Here is a 20,399-nt window from a genome sequence, read left to right as displayed (position 1 = left end):
ACTGTTATAATTTTGTCACTTTGAGACAAAATAGGGAAATAGGCCAGACCCATGCCTGTAATCCCGACATTTTGGGAGGCCAAGGCAGGAGGATCACATGAAGCCAAGAGTTTGGGACCAGCCTGGGCAACATAGCAAGACCCCCAACTCTACAAAAAACTTAAAAATAGAAAAAATAGGCCAGGTGCAGTAGCTCACGCCTGTAGTCCTATCACTTTTTTGGGAGGCCAAGGCAGGAGGATCGCTTGAACCCAAGAGTTTGAGACCAGCCCTGGCAACACTGTGAGACCTCATCTCTGGAAAAACAATTTTTTTTTTAATTAGCTGGGTGTGGTGGTGCGTGCCTGTAGCCTCAGCTACTTGAAAGGCTGAGGTAGGAGGATCACTTGAGCCTGGGAGGTCAAGGCTGCAGTGGGCCATGGTCCTGCTACCACATTCCAGCCTAGCAACAGAGCAAGACTCTGTCTCAAAAATAATAATGATTAATTAATTAATTAAAATAATTTTTAAAATAAAGAGAAAATAGAGAATTTATTTTATTTTATTTTATTTTTGAGGCGGAGTTTTGCTTTTATTGCCCAGGCTGGAGTGCAATGGCGCGATCTCGGCTCATCGCAACCTCTGCCTCCCGGGTTCATGCGATTCTTCTCTCGAGTAGCTGGGATTACAGGCATGTGCCACCACACCCGGCTAATTTTGTATTTTTAGTAGAGACCAGGTTTCTCCATGTTGGTCAGGCTGGTCCCAAACTCCTGACCTCAGGTGATCCACCCGCCTCGGGCTCCCAAAGTGCTGGGATTACAGGCGCGAGCCACAGCGTCCGGCCGAGAACTGTTTTATTAAGGCTTGTATGTTAATTCATCCTACCGTAGAAAATTTAAGAGTGTTCATTAAAAGTTTATTTTCTAGGTCCTGATGAGTTCTGACTTTCTGTAATTCTAAGCTGATCTAACAACAAGCTAACCATATATAGCTAAAAGTTATAGGCTACGTACACGCGGTGTTCACTGTATGCCAACGCTGTACACAAATATTTGTCTATGCTAACTTGTCTGAGATCATACATCCCAGAAGTGGTGAAGTCAAGTTTGAAACCCAAGCACTCTGGCTCGGGATACTGCTTCTCTCCCCTTAGCGCATATTACTGGCATTAGTTGAAGACTTCTTTAATCCAAGTAAATGTAGAAAAGCAACAATTATAAATAACAAGAGTCCCTCGGGTAGACCGCCTGACTCTCGGATCAACTGAGGTTCCACCCAGAGCACGCCCGCCTTCAGTGAGCCGCAACCCCTATCCCTACGGTCTTTATCTGCAATTCTCTACGAACTGATTCACTCGATTTTTAAGGATTTTTTTGTTTTCTTTTCATTACTTCTTTCAGTTTGGGGGAATCTTCCTGCACATTTGACTCGGCTCTGAGTGCGCAGACCAACGTGTTTCCTCTTTCTCCAGCCTAGGGCGGTGCCAGCCCAGGGAGCCTGCGCTTAGCGGCCCCAGGCCCGCCCCTGACACTGAACGCCGCTTGTCCCCTCCGGCTTGCCGTCCTCGCAGCCATGGCGGCCGCCGCGCTCCCGGCATGGCTGTCTCTGCAGTCGAGGGCAAGGACTCTGCGTGCATTCTCCACTGCCGTGTACTCGGCCACTCCGGTCCCGACACCTAGCCTGCGTGAGTGTCTGTCTCGTCTTCTCCGGGCTTTGGGGGAGGTGCAAGAGCGGAATACCGGCCTCATGAAGGGTGCCGCGGTGGCTGAGCCAGCGCCGCCCGGGGGAGGCCAGTGCGTCCGCTGCCAGGCCCGTCTCGTAGGAAAACCATGGACGTGGGTCTGTGCTCTGCACCCGCGTTGCCCGGCTTCTAGCCGCCTGTTTCTGCCCTGGGTGCTCTGGGAGTTTGCTCAGAAAGCTTACATTCCCCTTCCCCGTGACCTGCTCCTGTGTTGCCCCCGTCCACAGCCCCTGGCACAGGTTACTGGTGCTGTGTTGTTTATCGGGCATCGGCGCTGTTGAACCATGGATTTCCCCAAACATTAAGAGAGTCATACGGCTGTGCTAGGACAAATTGCTGCTCTGAATTCCAGGCCACCAAATGGGCGGCCTTCATTCAACAGGCGTTGATGACCTCCATTTAACAGAGATTGTAGGGATGCTTGATAGCGTGCTTACCCCGGAGGACTCTAGTGGAAAATACAGATTTATTAGCGGAGAAGTGCTATGTAGGGTGAGAGGCGCTGTGATAGAAGTGTGGCTAGAGTGACAGGAGCGTTGAGGAGGAGCTGGCGTGAGTCTAATCAATCGGCGGATCCTACCTGTGCTACTTCCTGTTATATCTCTAATTTACTCTCCTCATACTACCAACTATCTAGTTCAGGTGACCATCTCATTTCTACAAGTTTTTTTTTCCGTTTCCTGTTTCCCCTCTTGCTCTCCTACATTGAATTCTCAAAACAGCCAAATGAGGTTTTCAAAATTTAGATCTTGTCTTGCTGCTCTCCTGTTCAAGATCTACAAATGGTTTCCCATTGTTTTCAGATAAACTATAAATACATTAATCCTTCATACTGGCTCTTCATAGGTCTAATAATTGTCTGTTTTTAAATTTTCATTATTTCATTCTTGGAATACTTAACTCCTATTGTATACCATGCAGTGTTCTAGACACTCACCGGAGATACGGCAAGGTGGGGAAGTCAATAGTATAAACAACCAAACAACTAAATAAGATGTCAGATAGGGTTTAATGCTATGAAGAAAAATAAAGTAGAGTATTGAGAATGATAGATTTGGGGGGAGTAGTGGCCACAGGATGGTCAGGAAAGATCTTTCTGAGGAAGTGACATTTGAACAGGGCCCCAAGCCATGCAGAGATATGGGGAAAGAGCCTTTGGGGTATGGGGAACTATAAGTGCAAAGGCCAAAAGTTGAGAACAATCTGAGGGGTGTGATCAAGGAACGGGAAGAAGGACAATGTGGCAGGAGCTAAGTGTGAGTAGAGGAGAGAGTGGTAGTATAAGACGTCAGAGAGTTAGTTAAGTAATAATCTGATCTCTCAAGAGTTTGTAGACATTTCATTTGGATTTTGGCTTGGGTTTTATATTGAAAGGCTTGGAACAGGGAACTGATATAATGTGATTTACGTTTTTAAAAGATCACTGGCTGCTTTACTGGGGTAAGAGTGGAAGCCAAAGATCTGTTTGGAGGCTGTTGCAATAATCCAAATGAGGTGATGGTGACTTGGATTAAAGTAATAGTGGAGAAGGGGGTGTGGTTGTATTTGCGATATATTTTGAAGGTAAAGTTCATAGGATTTACTGATGGATTTGATGTGGGGCTTGAGGACAAGTCTCAAAAAAATCCTGTTACATTTTTGTTCTGAGCAATTGGATGAATGATGATTCCATGTACACGAATTGGGAAGACTGGAAGAAGAAAATCAAAAGCCCTGCCAAGGGGCTGAGTGTGGTGGCTCATTCCTGTAATCCCAGCACTGTGGGAGGTGGAGGCCTGCGGATCCCTTGAGCCCAGGAGTTTGAGACCAGCCTGGGCAACATGGCGGAACCTCGTCTCTACTGAAAATACAAGGAATTAGCCAGACGTGGTGGCCCATGCCTGTAGTTCCAGCTACTCCAGAGGCTGAAGTGGGAGAATCACCTGAGCCTGGGAAGTCGATTACAGTGAGCCGTAATCGCACCACTGCCCTCCGGCCTGGGTGACGGGAGTGAGACCCTATCTCAAAAGAAAAAAAGTTCTGCCAAGGATGCATTATAGTTAAGAAGCCTGTTAAGTGCCTTCAGCCTCTTTTCTCTCTGTCTCTCTCTGTTCTGTTCTTAAATTTCAGCCATATTGAATTTGTTCACTTTGATTTTCCATGTGCTCTCACTCTGTCAAAACACTTTTTCTCACCTGCTTGTCTTCATGGCTACGTCCTGCTCATCTTTCAGGTTTTAGCTTAAAGTTCACTTTCTCAGGGAGATTTTCCCCAACTGATTAGAGTTTTCCAGAGAGACAGAACGTAGATGTAGGATAGGATAGATGTAGATGTAGATATATAGACATATGATGGGATTTTTTAGGGGAATTGACTCACCCCACAATAGGCTGTCTGCAAGCTGGAAGCCCATGTCAGTCCAAGTTCAGAAGCCTCAGAACCACAGAAGCCATGTAATTTTCAGGCCAAGGCTGAAGGCCTAAGAACTCAGGGGGCTGCTTGTGCAAGTTCCTGGAGTCCAAAGGCTGGAGCACCTGGAGTTCTGATGTCCAAGGGCAGGGGAAGAGTGTCCCAGGTCCAGAAGAGAGAGAGAGAGAATATATTCTTCTTTCATCTGCCTTTTTGTTCTTTCTGTGCCCTCAGCTGATTGGATGATGCCCACCCACATTGAGAGCAGGTATTCCTCACTCAGTCCACTGACTCACATGCCTGTCTCTCCTGGAAACATCCCCACAGACATGCCCAGAAATAATGCTTTACCACATGTCTATGTATTCCTCAATCCAGTCAAATTGACACAAAGTTAACTATCATGGCTGGGCACAGTGACTCACCCCTGTAATCCCAGCACTTTGGGAGGCTGAGGTGGGTGGATCGCTGGAGCTCAAGAGCTTGAGACCACCAGCCTGGCAACATGGCGAAACACCGTCTCTACAAGAATTAGCCGGGTGTGCTCATGTCTTTAGTCCTAGCTACTTGGGGTGCTGAGGTAGAAGGATTGGCTTGAACCTGGGAGTTCGAGGCTGCAGTAAGCCGAGATTGCACCACTGCAATCCAGCCTGGGCGAGAGTGAGATGACCTTGTCTCAAAAAAAAAAAAAAAAAGAAAGAAAGAAAAAAAAGAAAAAATTCACCGTCACACAAACTAATTGACTAGGTTTCGTTCCCTGCTATATGTGTTCATAATATTTATCACTGTTTATTGAAATTATTTGTTAAAAAGTTGTCTTACTTGACAGACTCTGTAAGAGTCATTTTTTAGATAATGAATTCACTGTATCTGCAGTTCAAATAACTGTAGAATTTTCCTTACTGGGGCTAGGCACAATGGCTCACACCTGCCCACCACACTTTGGGAGACTGAGGCAGGCGGATCACTTCAGGTCAGCAGTTTGAGAGCAGCCTGGCCAACATGGTGAAACTCTATCTCTACTAAAAATACAAAAATTAGCCAGGTGTGGTGGGGTGTACTGGTAATCGCAGCTACTTGGGAGGCTGAGGCAGGAGAATCACTTGAACTCCGGAGGTAGAGGTTGCAGTGAGCCGAGATCACACCACTGCAATCCAATCTGGGTGATACGCCGAGACTCCCTCTGTTTCCAGTTTTTAGTCTTCATTAAGATGATTTTGGTCCCTGAGCTTACCAAAAAAAAAAAAAAAGATTGTTTCATTGTTATGTTACTAAATACCTTAAATTGTGTTAGAATAATGGGATCATGATTGATGTTGAACAACTAACTTGACATGATAAAATTCTCTTTAACTACTGTGTTATCTTTTATGTACAGCGGAAAGAACACCCGGAAATGAAAGGCCACCAAGAAGAAAGGTAAAAAGTTCGTATGCTCTACTATCTTAATGGTTTCTGGAGTTCTAAAATGAGGCAGATATTCATTATAAGGCAGAAGGGTGTTACCAGAGAAGACTTCACAAGGTCATGTTTACTGGGTGATTGCCATAGCCCTGGCAGAGGTTAGTCTTTGTTTTTTGTCAGTACCCAGAGAATAGATCATCTTTGAGAGGTTGACTTACTGAGGAACTCCCAGGAAACAGGTGTATAAACCAGAATATGGAACAATTTCTAATGCTATCTTAAGTCCTGCAGCCTGGGACTTATGCATTAATATAACTAGTTTGTTTATTTATTTATTATTATTTATTTGAGATAGAGTTTCCCACTTGTTGCCCAGCTGGAGTGCAGTGGTGCAGTCTTGGCTCACTGGTACCTCTGCCTCCCGGGTTCAAGTGGTTCTCCTGCCTCAGCCTCCCAAGTAGCTGGGACTACAGGCACACACCTCCATGCCTGGCTAATTTTTTGTGTTTTTAGTAGAGAGAGGTTTTCACCATGTTGGTCAGGCTGGTCTTGAATTCCTGACCTCAGGTGATCCACCCGCCTCAGTGCTGGGATTACAGGCGTGAGCTACTGCACCTGGCCTCCCAAAGTGCTGGGATTACAGGCATGAGCCACGGCACCTGGCCGTATTCTAACTAGTTTAGTCTCACCCTGTGGACATTTGGATTCCTTACTTCTATGGAGGAATCTAAACGATAAGGTCAGTTGGTGAGCAATAGTGTCAGAACAAAGACACATTAGTTGGAAGTTAAATGGTATCAAATTACAATCATTAAGAGCAGTCATTTCCTCAGGACTATTACCTGCTTCTAGGATATCGACTACACTGGTTTTGATATTGCGTAGGCGGGGCATGGCTGAATTTTGCCACTATAAACCCTACTTTTGTATGTGGGCCATCCCCTCGTATTTGATGCCATTAAAAATAAATGTTAATGTGATTGACTAAGCTATCAAGTACTAGTTTTTCTCTGGGCCTAGGAGACATATAATTTTTCATTATATATTTATTCAATCAGTTTAACCCTAATTATTTTTTCCTTTTCTTTTTACTTCCAAGTACTTAACGCCCCCTCATGTACTACTGACTTCCATCAAAGAAGTTCGAAAAATTATTTCAAAGTGTATTGTTAATTCACCCTTTCATAAGCAAAATGTAAAAATTTTGCTAAAAGTCTAGTTAAAGAAATTTTTAGTGAAGAAAATGTGATATTAAAGGGGATCCTTGCCAGAGGGTTTGAAGAAACAGTGCAGAGATATTTAGGTAGATTTAGTGTTGTTTTTAAAATTTGGACAGCAGCAGCATTGTGGGAGGTCAGATTTTACATATGTTGCAATTTTGCTTCTATTTCTTGTAATTGTAGCTTTTTGCTTTAAAATTAAAATTCTTTAAGAATTAAAGAATGTGTTTATATTTAAAATACTAAACGATTTTATATTTCTTAGGCACTACCTCCTAGGACAGAGAAAATGGCTGTTGACCAGGACTGGCCTAGTGTTTACCCAGTTGCAGCACCATTTAAACCCTCTGCAGTACCTCTTCCTGTTCGAATGGGTTATCCAGTAAAAAAGGGCGTGCCTATGGCAAAGGAGGGAAATCTAGAACTTTTAAAGGTAAGACAAATTGCTGATTCATTGGCTCAGACTTACATAGAAATAAATGCTGATCTTCCCCCCTATTTCTGCTCTCTTATGCTTCACCGTTCAGTGTATAGCAGCTTAGTGTATTTTAATTTAAATGTTAAAAATAATATAATAGGTTTATTATTATACAACACCAGATAATAATAGGTGTCGTATTTTGATTATCAATGGTAAAGAATACTCAAAGAATCTTAGGCATTTAATAATGTAATTAGTTGGCTGGGCGTGGTGGCTCACGCCTGTAATCCTAGCACTTTGGGAGGCTGAGGTGGGCAGATCACTTGAGGTCAGGAGTTCAAGACCAACCTGCCAACATGGTGAAACCCCGTCTCTACTAAAAACACACAAAAAATTAGCCAGACGTGGTGGTGGGCACCTGTAATCCCAGCTACTTGGGAGGCTGAGAAAGGAGAATTGCTTGAACCCAGGAGGCGGAGGTTGCAGTGAGCCAAGATGGCGCCACTGCACTGCAGCCTGGGTGATAGAGTGAGACTCTGTCTCAGGAAAAAAAAAAAAAAAAAAAAGTAATTAGTCAATCTTGTGGCTTCCCTTGTGACCTTTTTCTATTGTATCTCTTCTTTTTGGAGATGGGGGTCAGTATGTTGCCCAAGCTGGTCTTGAACTCCTGGGCACAAGAGACATGCCTGCCTCAGCATCCCAAAGTGCTGGGATTACAGGTGTGAGCCACCACACCCAGCCTATCATATCTTTTCTATATTGCATCTTTCCAGTGGAATTAAGAAAAATGAAATAACCTAATTTGAGATTAAGAATTGGGAGGTGAAACTTCCAGTTTAAAAAGAGGAATTTAAATTTTTTCTGTCCATAAAGGTAGAATATTATTTAGTATTATTATTATAGTCTACCAAATTTAACTTTATTGCTTGAAGCAAAATAGGTTAAGGCAAATGCTTTGTTTGATAGCATGTATAATTATTTATCATGGGTGTTTTAAAGAAAATATAAATGCTTAGTCAAATACAATGAAAGTTATACAAAGGACAATGAACTGTTTTCCATTAGATGAGAGTCTTTGAAAAACAAAAGTTTGCTAAAAGGTGATGAGAACAAGGAGAATGGGTACTCTGTTGCTGGAGACAGGGGTAAATGAAATTTGGAAATGGGAATGTGAAGACACAAGAAAGCATACATCAAGGAAAACAAATGTTTTCTTTGAATAAAAGAAGATAATTTTGTTTAAAGAGGTCTTTGGAGAATCACTGGGTGAGAGAGTAGTGGTATATTTGCAATAATGCTAATGGTTGTAAATGACATTTTAATAAACATAAAAATCCAAACATTTAATGCATGCCATTTATTTGTAGTAATGGTGTCATTGAATAAGCTTATTAACTGAGCTAATATATGCAAAGTGCATAGAACTGTGCCTATGTAAGTCCATGCAAATCGTCTGTTGTTTTTTCCTTTTATGATTTTTGAGTTTTACATGTTCATGTTTCAAAAATAAAAGTCTGTCACTGTGATCTGTTAAAAGTAGCCCCTCAACACTAGGGTTTATAATTTTTTAAATGTATAAAAAGGAAAAAACCAAAAAGTACAGTAAATGAAGCTGCCCATCCCCAAATCCCAGTTTTCAGTGCCTATTTTCTCTTGATTAAAACAATATTTTCTGGCCAGGTGTGGTGGCTCACACCTGTAATCCCAGCACTTTGGGAAGCCAAGGCAGGAAGATCACTTGAAGTCAGGAGTTGGAGACCAGCCTGGCCAACATAGCAAAACCGCATCTCTACTAAAACTACAAAAAAATTAGCCAAGTGTAGTGGCGCATGCCTGTAATCCCAGCTACTTGGGAGACTGAGGCAGGAGAATCACTTGAACCCAGGGGGCAGAGGTTGCAGTGAGCCGGGGTCGTGCCACTGCGACAGAGCGAGACTCCATCTCAAAAAGAAAAAACATTATTTTCTGATCAGCCCTCAAGATACTTGGCATAATTCGTGGAGTAACTTTTGGCTTGTTTGAATTTTCTTTCCAAATGAGCCTTTAAGCTCTTTCAGATGTTTAATATTATTCAAGAGATGACCTAATAAATGCTAATTATTTATGTGAAGGAATCAAATCTCTGACCTTTCCTGAATTTTCATTCACACTATGAATGATTCAGTAGCCTTTTAATGTGTCATCATAAATATATTCCTAACTTCATTAAACTATCCAGTTAAGATTTGCTAGCTTCACTTATTAGTTCATAAAATGTTTATTATGTACAAAGTTGAAATACTGTCATGCTATGCAGTCCAGGGGAATTGGGATGATTAAACAATGATCCATATCCTGGCCGGGCACAGCGGCTCACACCTATAATCCCAGCACTTTGGGATACCAAGGCAGGCAGGTCACCTGAGGCCAGGAGTTTGAGACCAGCCTAGGCAACATGGTGAAACCCCGTCTCTACTAAAAATACAAAAATTAGCCGGGCATAGTGGCACATGTCTGTAATCCCAGCTACTTGGGAGGCTGAGGGAGGAGAATTGCTTGAGCCTGGGAGACAGAGGTTGCAGTGAGCTGAGATTGTGCCACTGCACTCCAGCCTGGGTGACAGAGCGAGACCCTGTCTCAAAAAAAAGAAAAAACAGAACAAAAATCCACGTCCTTAAGTCCTTTCAGTTTTATAAAGGAAATATACATGTATACCTGTAGATTTGTGGCAGGAAGAATACTGTAAAAATGATGTTTAGTTTTTTTCATTATGATTGTCATTATAAGATGCTTGGTAAAAGACAAAAGATTTATATGATCTGAAGACAAATCCAGGTATCACTGTAAATTACTTGGTGCTGAATCTATATTTTAAGAAATGTATTTCTTGAATTGACAACATCTGTGACAGAAAATCAATATTGTAAAAAAACAGATTTTATTTACTACATGTTTTATTGGGCCTGTGATTTAGTTTTATGAGAAGATTATCTTTTTCATGTTTTTAAGACATTTAGCTAATTTATCCTTTAAATTTCTCTATTTAAGATTCCCAATTTTCTGCATTTGACTCCTGTAGCAATTAAAAAGCACTGCGAAGCCCTTAAAGGTAAGTGGTTATTTTCTTATATGAATTTTATATTGACTTTGAACATAAATTTAAGAATCTCTGTTCTGATGTACTGTATAGCTTTATATTCAAGTTGTTTTCAGTGAATTGTTACATGTCAAGTCTGCAAATTGTTTTTGCTAACCACTACAAGGTATTAGGAATAATAATTAGAAACCATGATCCTTGTTCACAGGTAAGTTAGGGACTTACTGTTGAGTTTTAGAAAACATGCACATGAGGCTGAGTGTGGTGGCTCATACTTGTAATCCCAGCACTTTGGAAGGCCGAGGCGGGCAGATCACCTGAGGTTAGGATTTTGAGACCAGCCTGGCCAACATAGTGAAACCCTGTCTCTACTAAAAATACAAAAAAATTAGTCCTGCATGGTGGCAGGCACCTATAATCCCAGCTACTCTGGAGGCTGAGGCAGGAGAATCGCTTGAACTCAGGAGGTGGAGGTTGTGGTGAGTTTAAATCGCGCCATTGCACTCCAGCCTGGGCAACAAGAGGGAAACGCCATCTCAAAAAAAAAAAAAAAAAAGAAAACAAACATGTTCCATATAAGAAGACTGAAGTAAATGTTGCAGATACTTCACAGAGAAGAATTATCTTGAAGAATTTATTTAAAATTTTAAAAAATTAGTGACACATGCATGTGGTAAATCAAATAGTAAAAGAGCTTATGATGAAAAAGCACTAACCTTATGTGCTTTCTTTACCATCCCCAGCCCCTCATTTATTTATGTATATATGCTTATATTTATAATACTCTGTAGTATATATATTTATATATACTTATATACTCTCTGTAGTGTGTATGTGTATTTATAAAATAACAGAAGTAATCACTGGAATATGATTACACCTTCAGTTCTGGATTTATTGATTTTGAAAACCTATTGATTTCTAGGTATAAACATAGATTTCATGTACTTACACTACTACTTCTCCTTCTCCTTTCTACATGCATGGAGGTAAAGGCAAATAACATTTTTTAACTCATGGTTCTGTGTATGCTTTTATAATTATGTACATATTCCAATTTAAGTTCTGATTGATAGTTATGATTGATTAGATTTATTCAGGAGTTGGTACCTTTGGATAAAGTCTTAATATACTCATGCTGATTTAAAGGTGTTGTATATTACATGCTCAGTATACTTACTAAGGCTTTTCAGGAAAGAATATGAAACCTAGAAACACTTCACAAGTATCCTGATTATGTTGGGAAGGAGATGTGGAATAGTAAACATAATTATGATTAAATTTGAGCTTTTGAAAGGGCCTTCCATTTAAAAATGTAAGGAAGACTATATAAAGAGGTCCTAAAACATAGGAATAATAACCTTACTCTTGAAATGAGGGAGGAAAAATCTGTTGCCTCTTAATAGGTCTTCTACTTTAGGACATTGGGATGCTTTTCTATCCCTTTAGAGTGTGTGTTTCTCTATGCATTTGTGCCTGGAATTAGACTAAAACTGATCACTTCCAAATTTGTGTCCCAGGCTGGGCATGGTGCCTCACACCTGTAATGTTCGCACTTTGGGAGTCTGAGGTGGGTGGATTGCTTGAGCTCAGGAGTTCAAGACCAGCCTGAGCAATGTGGTGAAACCCCATCTCTACAAAAAACACAAAAATATTAGCCGGGTATGGTGGCATGTGCCTGTAGTCCCGGCTACTCGGGGGCCTGAGGCAGGAGGATTGGAACCCAGGAGATTGAGGCGGCAGTGAGCTCAGATCACGCCATTGCACTCCAGCCTGGGTAACAAAGTGAGACCCTGTCTCAAACAATAAAATAAAATAAAATAAAATAACAAGTTTTTGTCCCGTTTGCCACAAATCATGTATTAGTATTTGATCATCTGTAAAGCCAGTTAACAAATGGCATTGCACTGTGAAAAATTCCATGTTTCTTCTTTTTAAATGTGACAGGGCGTGGTAGCTCATGCTTTTAATTCCACAGTACAGCACTTTGAGAGGCCAAGGAAAAAGGATTGCTTGATCCCAGGAGTTTGAGACCATCCTGAGCAACATAGTGAGATCATGTCTCTACAAAAATATTAAAAAATTAGCTGGGGTGTGATGGCGCATGCCTGTGGTCCCAGCTACTCTGTAGGCTGAGGTGGACGACAGAGTGAGACCCTGTCGCAAAAAAACATAAAAATAAAAAAGTTTAAAAAAATTAAATGAAAGGCTTTTATACAGCACATTCGGAAGAGTGGCATTATATTTTATAGTATTTAAATGAGTGTCTTAATCTTTCCTTAATTATCCCTTTACACTTGCTGCTGGCCTCCGGATTCAGATTGCGTCTTCCGTATAACTCAAAGGCTTTTCAAGTACTTCTTCTCAGTTTTCTTTCAAAGTAGGTCAGTTCAGATTTTATATCTAACTTGCAAATGGAAAATCTGAAGCATGGGAAAGTTAGGTAATTTACCAAAACTTTAATAATCAGTGGCAGAAGTTAAATACAAACTAAGGTCTTCCAAAGTCTCATCTATTGCTCTACCTATCAGATGAGTAAAGGCTAATAGGAGTCTATTATGTGTTTTCCATTTGGCTGTCTTTTTTTAGACATATAATTTAGGTAATTTAATTTTAAAACTGTAATTATCATTTGATGATTGAAATGACTTATTCACATTTTTTTTTTAAAAGTAAAAGAAAAAAGAGTCAGTGCAAACCCAAGAGCTCACAAAATTCCCCAAACTAGTCTCTCTTATAAAGTGCTTGGAAGTGATGCATCTTATAGTGCAAGATATTGGAGTAAGTTCATGATGGGAATGAAATTCAGCCTCAACAATCTTGCTCTGTTCATATTTTTTCAATGTTACAATGATGTTAATTGCAAAGATACTTCTTTCCCCTCAAAACGACCGGGTATTGATTTTTTAAACAGTGTTCAAGGAATGGAGTGAACTATGTTTAATTTGTTAACATGTTTAGTCCCAGATATCAGAGAGTCTTTGTAATCCAGAGTGACATTTTGCAGACTCTGATTTTAAAGCCTAAATGAGAGCAAAATATTGTTCCTATGATAAGAAAATCGTTAGCCCAAGGAAATGTTATTGGCAAAATAGTTCTCACTGTCCCTTAGACTATCACCTAGAAGAGCTCCCACATCTGCCTGTGATTATGACCAGCCTTTTCTGCAGTTGTGCTTTTTTGGAGGAAGCATGGATCTGTGCAGTCTAATATGTTTGACCCAAGAAACCAGTTACTTTTAGCTGTTCTTAGAGTGAGGCTGTTTAAGAAATGAGATTTCCATTGTGGACAGCCTTATAGTGCCAGAAGTTTTCATCTCAAGCTGAAAGTTCTCTGCCATGCTAACTTGATTGAAACAGGACAAGATGAAATCAGCTCTGATACCTGGGGGAAGCTGGGAGCTACCTCTTTTCCTTTAAGTTTTTTTTTTTTTTTTTTTTCCCATTAGGGGCCTGAGTTTATGCTTCTGTGTTATGAAGATAGAGAGGCATGTTCACAGTGCTTGGAGCTCCTGTTGTGGCCTAGGTCTCAGACCCAATCCCACTTCCTCTCTATGCTCTCTTGCCCAAATATGAGGACAAGGCTTTCTTCTTTCCATTTAACCCCATTGGCACATAGAAGTCACATAGAAAAAATATCAGTTCTTATAAGAATCCATTTAAGGGCTTAGGCATTTGTACCTGTTTGAGTTGAGGTTCTATTCAGCCAAATTTCTAGATGACTGTTGACTCCATCTCAGTTTCTTCTTAGGGCTTTTTGAGAGCTTTCAATTCCTTTCAGCTGATCTTTAGTAACCTTTAGTAATTAATACTATCTGTTACTTTTTTGAAAACAGTAATGCTGTGGGCACTATGAACTGTTTGCTTTTAGTTGGTACAGAGGAAGTAAACTGTCCAGTAACAGATATGTGCAAAGCTTATAATAAGCTTCCATCAAGGCACAGTTCCCTTTTAACTGAAAATACCATTGCCACCAAACCTGAAATATCCAAAGAATTCCCTAATTAAATTGCCTAATTTAGGATGTACCTGATAGGAAAAGGGATAAGGGATGATGCTATATATGTAAAGTGCAGAAGAGAATCTGTTCTTTCATGTGACTTGGTGATGCTCTCAGTAATTTGGTATTGTCTAGTAGTATGCATTACAATGAGAATTTACTTGCAAAAGTGTAATTGAAATTATTTCTTTTATTCTCAGATTTTTGCACTGAGTGGCCAGCCGCGCTGGACAGTGACGAGAAATGTGAGAAGCATTTTCCAATTGAAATTGACAGCACTGATTATGTTTCATCAGGACCATCTGTTCGGAACCCCAGAGCACGAGTAGTAGTCTTAAGAGTAAGAGTTTTTTTCATTTTTTTTTTTTTAAATAAGAATCATTCTAATACATTATTTAAAGATGTCTTTGGTGGCTGGCACAGTGGCTCATGCCTGTAATCCCAGCACTTTGGGAGGCCAAGGTGGGAGAATTGCTTGAGCCCAGGAATTTGACGCCAGCCTGGGCAACATAGCAAGAACTTATCTCTAAAAATAAAGAAAGAAATTGATATGTGTGATTATAAAACTGTAATATTTTTCACAGAAATTTTGGAAAATACAAGTTTCAAATTATACACCAGGCATGGTGGCTCCTGCCTGTAATCCCAGCACTTTGGGAGGCCGAGTCAGGCGGATCACCTGAGGTCAGGAGTTCAAGACCAGCCTGGCCAACATGGTGAAACCCCGTCTCTACTAAAAATACAAAAATTAGCCGGGCGTGGTGGTGGGCACCTGTAATCCCATCTACTCCGGAGGCTGAGGCAGGAGAATTGCTTGAACCCGGGAGGCAGAGGTTGCAGTGAGCTGAGATCGCGCCACTGCACTCCAACCTGGGTGACAGAGCAAGATTCCATCTCGGAAAAAAAAAAAAATTACAAAATTGCCCGTAAATCTACTATTTGTAACCACTGTTAACTATAGTAGCTCATTTTAGTATATAGTCACAGCCTGCCTTTGTGTATATTAATGGGATGATACTGTATGTGTTCAGCAGTCTCTTACTTAACAAGAATTAAACATTTCCCAATAATATTAAACATTCTTTAATTTAATTTGAATTTTTTTGAGATGAGATCTGACAGGCAGAGAGTAGTGGCACTAACATAGCTCAATGTGGCCTCCAATTTCTGGGTTCAATTGATTGTCCTGCCTCAGCCTCCAAAGTGGCTGGGACTACAGGTGTGAGACACTGCCCAGCCCATTTTCCTAAATTTTTTGTAGATACAGGATCTCACTTTGTTGCCCAGCTTTTCTTGAACTCCTGACTCAAGTGATCTTCCCACTTCCGCCTCCCAAAGCACTGGAATTACAGGTGTGAGCCACTGCACCCAATCTAATTTAATTTTAATGGCTGCATAGAATAACGTATAAATGAGAGATTGTTATGTACCAAGACAGTGTTTGAATCTGGGGGTGTAATGTTGATCACTTCAAACTTAGCCTTTTTTCTGAGACTGAAGTGTGATATATAAATAATTTCATAATACAGGGCTACCATAATTTATCTGTATTATGGAACCTTTAGGCTTTTTAATGGTTTTCTTTATTAGAAAAATATTTTAATGAATATTCTTAGGTATTAATATTTGTATGTATTTCTAATGATGTTCCTAAGATAACTTCCTGAAAGGAGAACTATGAGGTCAAAGGATATAGCTCTTGAAGTTTGTTGATATATATTATAAAATTCCTGCAGGAAATGTAAAAAAATATAATCCCAGCAGAATGTGAGAAGGCCTGCTTTCCTGTGCTCTCACCAACCTACGTATTACCTGTCAACTTGATAGGTAAAAAATTTGTCTTATATTTAAAATTTGTATGTCTTTGAATACTAGTGAAGTTGAGGATTTATTCCTTTGCAAAACATGTATTTTTTGTCATTTGCCCATTTTGGTGGTGTATTGATTCCTTGTATACCTTTTTTTTTTTTTTTTTTTGAGACAGGGTCTTACCCTGTCACCCAGGCTGAAGTGCAGTGGCGCGATCTTGGCTCACTGCAGTCTCTTCTGTCCGGGCTCAAGTGATTCTCCCATCTCAGCCTCCTGAGCAGTAGCTGGAGCTGCAGGAGTGTGCCACCCTGCCTGGCTAATTTTTTTGTATTTTTGTAGAGACAGGGTTTTGCCATGATGCCCAGGCTGGTCTCAAATTCCTGGACTCAGGCGATCTGCCTGCCTTGGGCTCCCAAAGTGCTGGGATTACAGATGTGAGCCACCACTACCGGGCCGTTGTTTCTTTTTAATAATGGCTTTATTGAGACATAGTTCACTTGCTATAGAATTCCCCCCTTAACCATCCTCAAGCCCCTTTTAGCCACTAGTCTACTTTTTGTCTCTGGATTTACCTATTCTTGATGTGTTACAGAAATGGAACCATGCAATATGTTTTCTTTCACTTAGTGTAATGTTTTCAATAGGTTTCATCTGTTGTAGCATGTATTATTTTATCATTTCTTTTTATTGCCAAATATTTTATTTTATGAATATACCACATTTTATTTATCCATTCATTAATTGGTGGACATTTGGGTTGTGTCTACTTTTTGGATGAATAATGCTGTTGAACATTCACATACAGGTTTTTGTGTAGATATGTGTTTTCCATTCTCTTGGGTATATACCTAGCAGTGGAATGACTGAGTTGCATGGCACCTCCATATTTAACATTTTGAGGAACTGCCAAACTGTTTTTGAAAAACACTTTCAAAGTGGCTTCACTATTTTACAATTTCACCAGCAAGTTTGAGGCTTTCTATTTCTCCACATCCTCACTAATGGTTATTACCTGTCCTTTAGTTTTAGCCATTCTGATAGGTATGAAAGTATCATTGTAGTTTTGATTTGTGTCTCCCTAATAACCATCTTTTCATGTGCTTGTTGACTATTTGTATATGTTTGGAGAAATGTCTGTTCATATCCTTTGCCCGTTTTTTAATTGGGTTGTTTATCTTTCGATTGTTGAGTTGTAAGTGTATTTTATATATTCTGGACACCAGTCCCTTCTCAGATACATGATTTGTAAACATTTTCTTCCATTCTTTGGGTTGTCCTCTTACTTTCTTGATGGTGTCCTTTTTTTTTTTTTTTTGAGACGGAGTCTCACTCTGTCACCCAGGCTGGAGTGCAGTGGCTCGATCTCAGCTCACTGCAAGCTCCGCCTCCTGGGTTCACGGCATTCTCCTGCCTCAGCCTCCCGAGTAGCTAGAACTACAGGCACCCGCCACCACGCCTGGCTAATTTTTTGTATTCTTAGTAGAGATGGGGTTTTCACTGTGTTAGCCAGGATGGTCTCGATCTCCTGACCTTGTGATCTGCCTGCCTCAGCCTCCCAAAATGCTGGGATTAGAGGCGTGAGCCTTTTAAGCACAGAAGTTTTAATTTTGATGAAGTCCAATTTATGTAAGTCATGTGCTGCATAATGATGTTTTGGTCAGTGATAAACACATACACAACAGTGGTCCCAAGAGATTATAATACTGTATTTTCACTGCACTTTTTCTATGTTTAGATATGTTTAAATACACAAGTACAATTTTGTTACAGTTGTTACAGTATTTAACAGTAACATGCTACACAGGTTTGTAGCCAAGGAGCAATTGACTATACCATGTAGTCTAGGTGTGTAGTAGGCTGTACCACCTAGGATTGTGTAAATACATAATGATGTTTGTACATGACAAAATCACCTAGCCATGTCTTTGTCAAAAAATATTGTTAAGCGGCGTATGACAGTATTTTTCCTTTTGTTTCTTGTGCTTTTGGTGTCATATGTAAGAAATCATTGTCTTATTCAAGGTCATAAAAGATTCACTCTTGTGTTTCCTCCTAAAAGTTTTATAGTTTTAGCTCTTACATTTAGATCTATGACCTATTGTTTGTTAATTATCATACAATTGTTCCTCAGTATCTGTTTGGGATTGGTTCCAGGAACGCTTGTAAATTCATAGATCTGTGGATGCCTAAGTCCCTGATATAAAATGGCATAGTATTTGAATATTGAATATAACCTAGTACATCCTCCTATATACTTTGTCATTTCTAGATTACTTATAATGCCTAATACAACGTAAATAGTTGTTATACTGTATTTTAAGAATATGCAGTTTAAAAATTGTTATATTGTTATTTTTTCTGAATATTTTCAATCCACGTTCCAATCCACGGTTAGTTGAATCCACAAATGTGGAGCCCGTGGAGACAAAGGGCTAACTGGATATGGTGTGAAGCCAGGGTCCAGCTTCATTCTTTTGCATTCCTTTTGCATGTTGATCCAATACCATTTTTGAAAAGACTATTCTTTCCCATTGAATGGTCTTGACATCCTTGTCAAAAGTCATATAGTTATCTTTTAACTTTTCATTTGGCTACTTTACCAAATTCTCTTTTTTAAATTTTTTATTATGAAAATTTTCAAATGTATGGACAAGTAGAAAGAGGCTAATATAATAAATACCCATACACATGGCGTCTTGATTTAGTAATTAATATTTTGACAAATTTGCTTCATACACATACATACACATCTAAGTACCTTAACATTTCTGACACCTAATGTTTCACACTAAAATACTTCAGTGTGTTATCTCTAAGAATTAAGGAGATGTTTCCTATTTAATTCCAGTACTATTACCACATGTAACAAAATTGTCAGTAATTCCCAAATATCATCTAAAATATCTACTCCACACTTAAATTTCCCCTATTGCCTTACAAAATGGTATTTTTTAAGCTCTGTTATTGAAACCAGAATCCCGTCAAAGACCATTGTATTTGGTAATGATGTATCTTATGTTATCTGGAATGGCAAACAACCCCACCTCCCTCCCTTCTTCCTGATGAATTTGACTTGTTAAAGAGACAGGGTATTTATCCTGTAACATTTCCTATCTTCTGAATTTGCCCCATTGCATCTGGATGTCATTTACCTTATTTCTTTATCTCCTGTATTTCACATAACCTGGAAGTTAGATTTAAAGGGCTGATAAGATTCCAGTTAAATATGTTTGGCAAGAATACTTTATAGATATTGCTATGTATTTTATATTGCATCAGGGGCACGTAAAGTCTGGTGGCCTCATTCTCAGTATGCTGAAATTGAGCACTTGGCTAAGAAGCTGACAACCTAATCATTCCTTTGTGAAGATTTTTGTTTTGCTTTTCCCTTGAACAAGTAATCTGTGGGTGGATATCAAGTAAAATCATTATTCTTTTTGGTCCTCGAAGTATATCTATCTTAACTTTGGCCAGTGGGAACTCTTTTAAGTTGGTTCCTGTGTCCTTTTGTTACAATCCTTTAGCATTTGAAAGTTTCCTTGTATTTTGACACAAGATGGTTCAGGCTCATTTTTATAAATTTCTTATCCCGGACCTGGAATCAGCCATTTTTCAAGGAGCCCTAATACCTGCCAGTGGACAATGGTGTTTACAGACCATGATCTGGATGCTAGGACTTCTCAGCTGATTCTTTCGGAAATTTCTCAAGACATAATAGATAAATAATGGTAGTTTTAATTCCCCTTTTCAAGTAACCATAGCTTGTTTTTTCTTTTTGTCTTTTGCATTAGATAAAATTTCTGAAGTCATATTTCTGTAGTTCCTTATGCTGTTGCATACTTTAATTGTCTGTGCCTCTAGTGTTTAACCTCAAGTATGAGGTAGGATTTCAGTGAGATAATAGTGTTTATTATGTTAATGGTGTATCCTATTCTTAGATTACTAGCATTTATGAAATTACCTCCTTTGAATTATTGAAGTCATAAATTACATCAATAGGTTTTCAATATACTGATGCATTTCTGAACCCTGGTCAGTTCATAGTGTATCATTCTTTTATTCTACTGCTGATTTGCTGTGCTAGAATTTTACTTAGGGTCATTTGTCCAGATGCCATATTGCTTTGGAGAAACATGAGATCCCTGCTGTTACTCACCTGGACCACGCCACGTGCCATTGCACTTCCAAGTGTCTGCCCTAGGAACTTCTAATTTAGTATTTGAAGTCACTGTTTGTTTCCTTTGTCAAAGAAATCTTGGTACACATGGCATATCTTTTTCACACAGCAGTCATGGAGCAGTTACCTGATATACTTTTTAAAATTAAACTTTTTATTTTAGAATAGTTTTTAGTTTACAG

The 20,399-nt window shown here is 39.7% G+C and overlaps 1 protein-coding gene across 2 annotated transcripts in view; it reads left to right on the top strand.

The window, feature by feature from the left end:
- Positions 1-528: 528 nt before the first annotated feature.
- The window catches only part of MRPS35 (mitochondrial ribosomal protein S35), a 46,100-nt gene continuing 26,229 nt past the window's right edge, over positions 529-20,399 (top strand). The window contains exons 1-5 of one of the 2 annotated variants that reach the window (XM_003828842.5): positions 529-1,666; positions 5,490-5,530; positions 7,001-7,168; positions 10,184-10,244; positions 14,432-14,571. In XM_003828842.5, the coding sequence (XP_003828890.1) occupies positions 1,555-1,666; positions 5,490-5,530; positions 7,001-7,168; positions 10,184-10,244; positions 14,432-14,571 (522 nt within the window). In that variant the 5' untranslated portion in view covers positions 529-1,554. The remainder of the gene's footprint in view (positions 1,667-5,489; positions 5,531-7,000; positions 7,169-10,183; positions 10,245-14,431; positions 14,572-20,399) is intronic. The other variant, XM_063593149.1, reaches the window with a different exon arrangement.

The sequence above is a fragment of the Pan paniscus genome, chromosome 10 (assembly GCF_029289425.2).
Source record: "Pan paniscus chromosome 10, NHGRI_mPanPan1-v2.0_pri, whole genome shotgun sequence".
Classification (NCBI taxonomy): domain Eukaryota; kingdom Metazoa; phylum Chordata; class Mammalia; order Primates; family Hominidae; genus Pan; species Pan paniscus.
Note: the sequence above shows the minus strand (reverse complement) of the source record. Positions and strands in the feature narration are given on the sequence as shown.